This window comes from Merops nubicus, unplaced genomic scaffold (genome assembly GCF_000691845.1).
Source record: "Merops nubicus isolate BGI_N331 unplaced genomic scaffold, ASM69184v1 scaffold6038, whole genome shotgun sequence".
NCBI classification, from domain to species: Eukaryota; Metazoa; Chordata; class Aves; order Coraciiformes; family Meropidae; genus Merops; species Merops nubicus.
In genome coordinates, this window is record NW_008625049.1 from 131,381 (window position 1) to 142,161 (window position 10,781).

At 40.4% G+C, this 10,781-nt stretch overlaps 1 protein-coding gene across 1 annotated transcript in view; it reads right to left on the bottom strand.

Moving 5' to 3' along the window:
• The window catches only part of MYB (v-myb avian myeloblastosis viral oncogene homolog), a 25,102-nt gene that overhangs the window by 9,162 nt on the left and 5,159 nt on the right, over positions 1-10,781 (bottom strand). The window contains exons 6-14 of the mRNA XM_008945538.1: positions 9,270-9,504; positions 8,311-8,391; positions 7,806-7,910; positions 6,228-6,485; positions 3,163-3,305; positions 2,651-2,765; positions 2,439-2,564; positions 1,647-1,757; positions 920-1,027 (exon numbers count right to left, since the gene is read on the bottom strand). Of these exons, the coding sequence (XP_008943786.1) occupies positions 920-1,027; positions 1,647-1,757; positions 2,439-2,564; positions 2,651-2,765; positions 3,163-3,305; positions 6,228-6,485; positions 7,806-7,910; positions 8,311-8,391; positions 9,270-9,504 (1,282 nt within the window). The remainder of the gene's footprint in view (positions 1-919; positions 1,028-1,646; positions 1,758-2,438; positions 2,565-2,650; positions 2,766-3,162; positions 3,306-6,227; positions 6,486-7,805; positions 7,911-8,310; positions 8,392-9,269; positions 9,505-10,781) is intronic.

The window sequence follows — 10,781 nt, forward strand, 5'->3', positions numbered from 1 at the left end:
ATTAGCCATGTGGACTATCTGCCTGAAAGTCAGGAACTATAGAGTAATAATTTCCTTCCTGACAGTGACTCACCCTGGGGAATGTGACACTTTTCCTCAATTCACCTGTGTGGAGAAGGGATATAAAATCACTTACTCCTATACCTCAAAAATATGGGTTGTAGTGGAAGGAAAATTCATCATTATCTACACTGGATTTCATTCTCCAAATAACTTCTGTCCAAAAGAGCTAACAAAAAAGCTACTAATGGCTTTGGATCAGGCCTTATGTAACAGCTATATTTTTAAGTGGAGCAAATGTATACGTTTTTTAACACTTGGAAAAAGCACAAACGTGAAACTAAGCCTCACACGAAAACAGTTGCACATTTAATTCATTTCAGAGATCCCAAGATGTACAATTGGCTGTAAGGGTTATGAGGGCCCTTCAGACCACCGTTTACATTTCTAGTGAGACCTCAGCCTGCACTCAGAAGAAGGCCATCCTAGTGCTTGGCTGGACAGGCAATACTGACCACATCTGTGCTGACCAGCCAGGCAGTGCCAGAGTCTCTGCTCTCACCCCGATGCCAGGGGCAAGTTCTGGCCACTACCACACCACTCAACCCTCCCGCTTTACACAACAGCAGAGTTGCCTACAAGAAGTCTACAGGAAAAAGCCTCTGGCCGGCATTAATTCTCAGTCCTACCAACTCAGCACTGGAGTCAGCTGAGTTACCAACACCTCACACATGGGGCTTTGCCCTGTTTAGCTTCCTGGAACAGCTGTAGCCTCTGTGTCCTCATGCTCCACAAATGAAGCAAGATCCTCAGCTATGTTCATCTGAACGATTCATTCTTCCATACTCAAAAGCAGTCTGAGAAACTAATACGTATGTATTTTTATATGCACAGGCCATACTTATCAAGGAATAATTACCTGCAGAGGACTAGTTAGTTGTCTGTTCTTCGGTACAGCAAAGGTTTTGTGAAAACTACTATCCTCTTCAGGCACAGGCATCTTTAAAATGGAGCTGGTAAGAAGATTCTGAAGAAGAAAAGGAAAAAAACAAAAACAAACAAAAAAAAAAAAAAAAAACCAAAAAACCAACATAGTTTTCAGTAACTGAAGAGAACAACCTGAATTCAAAAGTATTAAAAGCAAACTCAGCCTGACTGCAGAGGGTGCGACAGTGGGCATGGTCCCAGATGGAGTGCTCAGCCTGGGGTCCCTGGGACTTGGCTTTGCAAGAGCTCTGTCACACACAAACATTTTTCATCCAGTGAATAGTCCCAGTGAAGCCAAGGGAACCGTGCTCATGCAAGGTCTTTGCACAAACCGAGGTGGACTCTCTCTTTCTTCTACCAGTTTTAACTCCATGACCTAGTCATTTCTGCACACAGGGGCAGGCATTCTCCAAGTGCAGGCTCATTACAAAGACTGTGGGCTGCATGATGACAGCAACTTCTGCTACCTTCTGTAGGCATTACAGTCATCTATTAAGAGTAGGATTTTGCTTCTTATGCTTAATACAGGAAAAAGATATGGAAATAAATAATAATGCCTGCTTGTAAGATCAGACAAAATATTTTCTCTCTCGCATTTAAGAGCTGAACAGGGATGTAAAACAGAAGAATCATTTGGTGGTGTGGAAACTTGCACTTACTGGCACATCTTCCATAGTAGAAGCATGTGTAAAGAGCTGAGTGTTTAGGTTTTCTGCTTCCCAGTGATTCGAGCAAAAAAAATTTCCAGCTTTATCTGTTGGAGACTCCACCTGAAATCAGGAAAGGAACCATGATAAAAAACAGTACCTAACCCAGCAGAAGATTTTTCTGTCAGTTGCTTATAAATTGCATACATAAACTTCACAGCTGTGCACAGTGCATGTTTACAGTCCTGTCTTTTACAGAACCCTTGCTCTTCTTCTTGCACAAGAAAAAAGTTCAAGGTTCTCAAAAAAAACCCCACCAACTAAAACTTTGAATGCTTGCACTCAGCGCTCTGTCAGTATTCAGGAGTTTAATCCCCTAGAAAGGATTGAGAATATAGGTATTTTTAGAACTTTAGTGACAAAGTAATATAATGCAATGTCCTCAAATGTTCAGGTTTCTAAGTCACTCCATGGAGCTTGGTCCCCATGGGGTTCTTCTATACTTTTCACCAATATCAGAAAGATTCAATCCAAATTCCTAATTTTTTTTTCTTTTTAAGTTTCAAACAAAAACTACATTAGAACAGCCCAAGCAAACCCCTGCTGCAAACAGCAAAAAGGCTTCTATGGAAATCAATGGGAGATGAATTAGGCATGCCTAGTACACTATGTAGAACCGACGCTAGGATCTTGGGGTTCACATGAAAGAAAAAGAGACATAGCTATTTAATAGAAAAGGTATTGGTATAAGCTTCTCAGCGAAGAGTGCTGAATTAAATTGCCTGAGGTAAGTTTGAGATCTACCTCTTGTTTGATTTTCTTCAGCAAAGGGGGTCCACTTTCATGTAGCCCAGCCACTATTGCAGATTCCTCTGACTCCTGCTTGATAACGTCCTGCAGATCTTCTACAAGATGAGTCGGAGTTTGAGGCTGAAAGGAAGAAATGTTGTATCCAAGTCCCAGAACATCCCGCTGCACTAATAACAAAGCACCTTTTATCATTGTTTCCTTCTTACCAGCATCTTCAAAGGACCATATTTGATTTCCTGAGCTGCAAGTGCATTTTTGAATGGAGTGGGTGTTCTTGGAGAGCTCTCTAATATCGACCTCTTGATTGCTGGAGTCCTGAAACTTTAAAAAGAGGAGAAAAACTTTAAAGGAGCATGCTTGGAAATATTACCTCTTTACAGAAATATACGCATACAGGCAGTGGCTACTGTAAGACCTGGAAAAATATCTTCCTCCAACCCAATGATCCATTTTGCTTTTCTGACAAAACACCTATTTAGCTAAAATAAGGTGGAATAGCTTTATTTAAAAAAACAGTGAGTCTATATGCACAATTGTTCTGTATTAATAACCTACCTCCACAGTTACAAAGTGGGAGTTTTACTCCAAATAAGAGTAGTGAATGCGTTAGCAAACAGCTCTGCGGGATGCATGCAGTGACACAGGTATTTTGGTTGTGTGCAAACCTGAAGAAACATACTCTCATGAATCTGACAAGACAATGTGAAAAGAGACTTACACATAATTTTCCTTCTGAGCTTTAAAAGTCTGGTCCCTTTGTAACGGCGTGGTAACACCCATTTTGTGGCCACACACTGGTGTGGAAGTTAGTGCAGGGTTGTCCAGGTTCAGGTTTTCGTGACTGGATGAGGTGTTTAAGAACTGTAGACAGAGAAAGGAAAAATCAACAGAAACATCCAGATTACAACATTAACTTCTTAAGGGGATACTATTGAACAAACAAAATTATTTCCTTCTGATTGATGTGATTCTCCTGACCCTGCAATGGGGGTGGTTGTATATAGTGTGCCTGACTACATGGCAAAACAACATGCAACTGTTTGGCTGAAGCACTCATGAAGCCAAACCGAACATTTCTAGAGAAGGAACTTATAAAGAAAGCACCCAGTTCCAATGAGAAACATTCTACCACTTTAAAAGCCATATCTTAAAAGCCTGATTTGGATCTTTTGCAAATAAATTTTAATTAAGAGCACTGTGTCCAAGTAAGAACTGGGTGAAAATGGGGCTAAATTCTACAAAGATTTATATAGGGAATCTAGGTGCTTTTAAGGCAGTAAATAAAGTGTTTATGACCAGAAAATAAAATTCTCATCACCTCTTTGCAGCATAAAATGACAACTGCCACCTGTGATGACTGTGTGGAGTGTTTTGGAACGGAAATAGCTGACCAAAAGGGAGGCAGCAGTACTAGTTTGGAGCAAATTGCTTTTTCATGAGTTCTACCTAGTAACCTAAAAAATTGTTTCCATTTCTACAGATATGTGAATGTAGTGGTATCCCTTATTCTGACACTGATTCACCATCTTACCTTCTAGACTCAACTTGTGTCCAATTAAAATGCATTTAATAAAAATATGGCATGTAAGAAAATACAGATTTCACTGCATAAATGATATATGACTGAAAGAGCTAACAGGTAACTGGAGATACAGTGGGAGATCATTACATGCAATCTTCTACTGTCCTTCACGAAATAGTGTTTTCTGTGACTTCAAGGACTAAAGCCAAACCAAGGCAAAACCAACACAAGCAGATAAACAAAACAACCAAAACACTTTTAAATAGTGCTACAGCTGTGAAACAAAGCAACCACCAACAGGAATTTGGAAGTGCACGCCAGGACACTTTAACAGGCCATTTTCCTCCTCATTCCTATTCCGCTCCACTCCACAAGGCCCAGGTTGAGGATGGCGAGCAGTGATTTGAATTTTCTGGTTGTTGTCAGTTTGTCTCACAACCTGAAAGCTATTTAAACGCAGTTTGGGGTTTTCTAGGTCAATGAATCATACTGTAAGAGGACAGAGATGGAAAGTATTACAAATGATCAGAAATGTTAAACTCTAGTAGTTGAAGGAGTTAACTGCCAAGAGCAGAGCAGGCAATTTTGTTCAACTGTATTCAACACAAAACTGATCCAAATTACAAAAAAAAACAAAAACCAAGCCCCACAGATTAATTTAAAATAAGCGAATCAACAGTTAGCTTGCTGATGATCTAAATCCAGTGGTGAAGACTAAAAGCAGTGAGAAGATTCAAACACAGAGTGAAATCAACAAGTGCAACGGTAATTAGTCATTTGTTCCAAAGGATTAGTTTCTAAATTGTTAAGGCTGGGGTGACTTTTGAGAATTAGTAACATCTGTGCAGAGAAGTCTTGATCTACCTGCGAGGGAGAGAAGGGCAGGCTTTTGACAGGGGAGCGCTTAGGAGAAGTTGAGCTGCTGACGTCAGCTAGGACCAAGGTGCTACCGTGGGCACTGGCTAAGGGGCTGGAGTGCCCTCTCCTTTTGCGAAGGAGGATCCATGGATCCGCGCTGCCCTGTGAGGCAGATAAGGAGTCTGGTGAGCCAGGTGAGCCCTGACTCGACATGATTTTGCTCAAGTTTGTGATGGGGTGTCCTTGAGGTCTACAAGCACTGGCCCCTCTTTGCTGAAGCTGTGCCCCTTTGCCTGAGGGAGTTTTGCTAGCCGAAGTGTCTGTGTCTTCAAAGAATTCAAAACTGCTGAGATCACCCCATGATGAAGGATCCTGAAACAACGTGGGAGGCACGGAGCTATAAGACAGTGTATAGTGCCACCTCATGAAAATACAGTGCTAGGATATGCCCATCACCACCACCACCAACATCTTCCCCACCTCAATTCACCTTGACCCTGTTTACTTGAGTAGTAACAGTGTGAATGCTTATTTGTGTTTTCCATATATACCTTGATCACATCAAACTGTCTAACAACCTAGCCTGACATCCTGGCAACTGAGTCCCTAGCGAAACTCTGAGACAAAGGATGGTCTTACCATCTACTCACCAAAGGATTTCTTCTGGGTACAAAGACAATGCCTTTTGCTACTAAAAAAATACGTGCCTCGAGCTCTAAACCAAGACTGGTCTCCTTCTAAACTGCACGCCTGCTCCGGGCATGCTGCATGGGACACGATGCTGCCTGAAGCAGAGATCTCCACTGCTGAAGTAAGGTACTACTGACAGATGTATTTCAATGTGCCACTTTTGTTACATGTAGTGTACCAGAGACCACAATGAGAAAAGGCCCATGTCAAATGTCAAGTCAGCCACTTGGCAGTTAAAACATGTTTCTAGTTCTTCACGCATGCCAGGGCAAACTCCTTAAACTTTGATAAGCAACTATTGAAACTAAAATAAAAAACTTTTAGAAAATGATGCAGATGCATAAGCAGCCACACATAAATCTACAGCATGTGTCATTCACTTAATTGTTTAAAACCTTCCATGGTGTCTCCAACTAAATATCGAGAGATTGTTTCAAGCTCCTATCGTGCAGTTTGCTACAAACCACGCTCCCATACCAAGATGTAACAGGAAAGGGAGACACCCACAAAAAGCATATGCAGCCACACTCGAGGGCTTCATTCATGAGCAGCTGTGTTTTGTTATGTCAGAAGCTAAGCTTTAGATCTTGTAGCAATTAGAAGTTACTCGGGAAAAAAAAAAAAATCAGAAACACATTTAGGACTGCCCCAGTTCCTCTCCCGTTACTCCTTGACCACGCAATGAATCCACCTGAGGTGGCAAGTCTACTTACGGAATCTATTAACTGGAGTGTTTCTGCAAACTCTAAGAGATTCTTAACATTATCCAGGATGTTGCTCTGGTGAACTATCATGCACCGTGCAGGGGATGCACTTTCCTCAGGTAAGCAACCGTGATCCACCGGTGGAGATGGAGTACAGTGGTGATGTTCCCCCAAACAGGAAACAGGTGCATTGTCACCACTGGTCCTGGTGCTGTCACCAACTGTGGTGCTGTGCCAGCCGGGGTAGTTTGATGTGTGGTTCTGGGTCTAAAGGAAAAATTAAAAAAAAAAAAAAAAAGAAAAGGGGGGGGCGGGGAGAGAAGAAGGCAGAAGGAACTTAGCAATGAAATTGCACAAGGTGTCAGATGCCACTGGAGGAAAGATAAAAGTAGTTGCATCATCATCTAAAAGCTTATGCCTATGAAACAATTGTCAAGATGTTTCCTTTCATCAGCGCAAGATCTCTTTTTAAGTAGTATCGGCATTGTATTTGTTATCCCAAAGTGACCTCAATTTACTTCCAGGATTATGAGCATATTTTATTACTAACACATAATCAAGTCATACTGTGTCACTCCAAAAGCTCAGAAAGTGTCTGCAAGTCATTTTCTGTGAGAAGCAAGAAATGGCAGGATTTCCCTAGTGAGCGCTCAGCACTGTGGAAGGCTGGGGGGTTTAAGAGTTAGAGTTGCTTTTGTTTGCTTATCTCCTTTTCTTCTTCTATCCCTGTCTAATGCTACAGCTTACACCAATGCAATGAAGAGGCTGTCAAATCAACGTGGTTAGGAAAGCAGAAGAACAAATTAACAGAAGTTTCTTTCCAGTGTGATCATGCAACAGAAGAAATTGCAAAACATTAACTAAAGTTAAAAAGTGGCCAAACTAACGTATCATACATGCAGTGGTTTTACTATTAATATAAATATTACCCAAAAAAAAAGTATTTGCTGGCTATCACCTATCTTCAAAAACAATTTGGGGATTCTTGGCTTTGGTGGTGGTGTTAAGTAATCACGTAAGGTTTTTCATACATTAACATCCAATGGTATATACAACAAAGTGTGAGATTTTAGTAATAGCCAGCATTTGCTCCACACATGCAGTTATGAAGAATCTAACATTATTCAGGTAAGTAAAACTGTCAAACATGCACCAAGTCTGAAGCTTACAAAGTGTATAAAACACAGCTGAGGGAAAGAATACAACAGAGAAGAAAAATCTGAAGTACAGGCACTACATTTTCATCATATGAACCACTGCACACTTTCAGAAATGCAGATCCCATTAATGCAAGATCTGTGGGATTTTTAATTTTGACAGTCATCAAGTTTCCAATATTATACCACATTACAGAGCCCAGCCCTGCTCCCACTTTGCAAAGTAAAATACCTGCAAATTGTTTGCTTTTTTTTTCAATAAAAGAATTTACAACAAATACAGACTATAATGTGCTATGTTTCATCCTTCTAAAACTGAAATATAGAGCCTTTATTAGTATCAAGGGTAGAGGGGGAGTAAAAAGTTAAAAAGACAAGCACTGGGGTAACGCTGCTATCCCTCCGTCCAAGCACACAGTGACAATCTTACTGGTAATGCCTGCTGCCCTTTCAGTTCATTCTCAGTCGACATTAGTAGCAACTCTAATTCCTTTATTCGTTTTTCTTTCTCAGGGTCTTCATCATTATAGTGTCTCTGAAATTAAGAGTTAAGGGAAAAGAAAAGATAAAGGTCTGATAGGATGTAGCAACTAAAATGCTTATGGTTTGCCGTCCTGTGGTTTTAACAGCCAAACTAGACTCAAAGATGAAACAAATGTCAATTGTATTTTCCACTACTACTAAATCCCTGCTGAATTTCAGTATAGACATTTGAAATGGAGAAAGTGAAAGCTATCACACCAGATGTCAACTACTGTATTTTAATTCCACTTCAGAAGAAGCAATTATTAGCCATGTTAGAACTCCCCAACCTTCCCCATTTTCTCTTCACCACACTTATTACATTAAAATGCCTCCTTAATGTACGATGTCTGCATTTTGACTTATCAAATGTTTAACAAATTGACTCTTGAAATGAGGTTCAAGTTATCTACCTGAATAGCTGCAGCAGCTGGCTGAGGAACATTGACAATATTTACATGCAGTGCTACTGGATATGGGATCTGACCAGAGACCTAGGTCAAAAAGGAAAAGACACTAGAAGTTATTACTTGTATCATATTGTCTGCCTGCATTGTGAATCTGTGTTAAACGTATTTTGGTTGTAGGTATTTATAATCTATGGAGATAAAATAGCAAACAACCCAACAACGTTTACAAGAAAACTAAATAGTTTCTTAGGGATATGACATTGAGTGTTATAGAGGAAGAAAATTCATATATGAACTATATAGCCTTCCTGAATGAGAAAAGATGAATAACTGATAGGTACATTTGTAAGATTTTTCTTAATCGAAGTGAAAATGCAAAAGATGCAATTTATTATCATCTAAAACTCTACGATGTAACTGTCTGAAGCAGCAGCCTGTTTCATTATTCATCATTAACAGAAAAGGAATCGGATTAAAAACAGTACTTGTTTACTTGTTTCCAACAGGCAACCCACAAACAGAATATTACTGAAAGGAACGTGGGAGATTTTGACACAGAACACAGAATTAACAGAGATCCAAATGATCTTCAAGAAATGTAAGAAACACTTCTGGAGACAGGTTCACTGCTCACAAGATGTTAATGCTGAACACGATTCCACCACCTGAATGCCACAATCAATTTGAAATGTACATCTTCTCAGCACTGAATCACAGAATGTTAGGGGTTGGAAGGGACCTCCAGAGATCATCGAGTCCAACTGCCCTGCCAGAGCAGGACCATCTAGTCTATGGCAGGAATGAAGTCAACGTCGAAGAAGTCCTCACCTGATGTCAAACATACACGTCCATACAAACTGGGAGGAAACCCTTCATTGCTTCCTGAATTTGGGTATGGCTGAATTGTATCCACTTACTCAACAAAGCAAAACTAAAAAACTACCACATTTTCACGTGCTTACGTTTTGTGGCTCAGAGATGTGGTAGTAGGGGTAGTCACTGCTCAGCTGGGGCTGGCCGGCTACTGGCAGCTGTGCAGAAGGTGGGTTGTGGCCAAAGGCCATCAAGTGGTTGCTCTTCTGAAAGCTGGTGGCTGCTGAGGAGTGACAGGCTTTGGAGGACTCCTGCAGGTAGCCCTCCTGCTCAACCTTTCGACGCATGGTGGAATTCCAGTGGTTCTTGATAGCATTATCAGTTCTGCAACAGAAATATGTAAGTTTGAGGAGTTTCAAAAAGTGAGCATTTCTAATTCAAACAGATTAATACACAGGTAATTGCTGTCAGCATTTCTGTTTAAACCTTGAATTGTTCTCTGACCTCCCTCCTCCCCCTCCCTTTACAAATGCTACTCTCAACCTCTCAGGGAAGAAGCTCAGTATAAAAGGTAAGGGAAAAGACAAATGGGCTACAGTTGTTTATGTACTTTTTAAAGCAATCTCTAAGCCTTAGGTCCTCAAACGGTAAAAAATTAATAACTTCAGCTTCACCTCATTCCCATGAGGTGAGGTGACAGCAAAGGCTAACACTTCTTTGAGACCACCCTAAAGCACTGTCAAAATCGTCTCCCTAAGTCTTAATATTACAGTGCAGTTCTATTGTATCTCATTGCTGGAAAGAAAGACTGTGGAGAACAGCTGGGAAAAGACTAACTTCCAAGCAACTTTTCAACTGGCCACCTAGACGATGACAACATGGTATGCACACAAATTCAGTGAACAAAGCTGTTGGGAGTTTTCTTAGCTGCAGAAAAACTAGTATTCAAATTCTCACATACATGAGTCAGAAAAAGCAAACTTATCAAGTCTGTGAGATTTTAAGAGTATGCTTAGAGCTTCTCTGTTTGAAAAACATCACCACCACACAGTATCGTTCAAAGTGGTATCCGTGGAAACTACCAAACACACTTTCCAAGGGGCAATTCTTATCTTGTTTTCTTCTAGAAGGTGAGAGCATCTAGGGAATACCTGCTTAAAAGGCTATTGTGATCTTAGGCATTACATTTAGATTTTGAAGATGTTTCACTGCATAGCAGGAATAACAATGGGAAGGGAAACCCCTTCCTCACTTCTGTTATTTGCTTGACTACACTTCATGTTCAGTCACTTTTACTGCTGAGCGAGTAAGACACTGAATCTCTGAAATTTCATGAAAGCTGTGCATAAGCTTTTGATGACACAAGGATTTCCAGGGCCAGAGTTGGAGGCAGTCAGTTTGTCTTGCTTTATACATGCATTCTTAACAGGTCAAAATAATCTGGATGATTCGGGAGCAATTACATGTGTTGAAGCAGCCTTTTCATAGATAATTTTGAATAAATAGACTGGATTTCATGTTGAAAATATACCTTTAGCTGAACATAAATTATGTTTCATTTGCAGAGCCTGATCCCCCTGTTAAATCAATTTAAATTTTGACAGTTGTTGCGAACACAAATATGATTGCACAGACATTTAGGAAACTGTTATGGTCTTTCC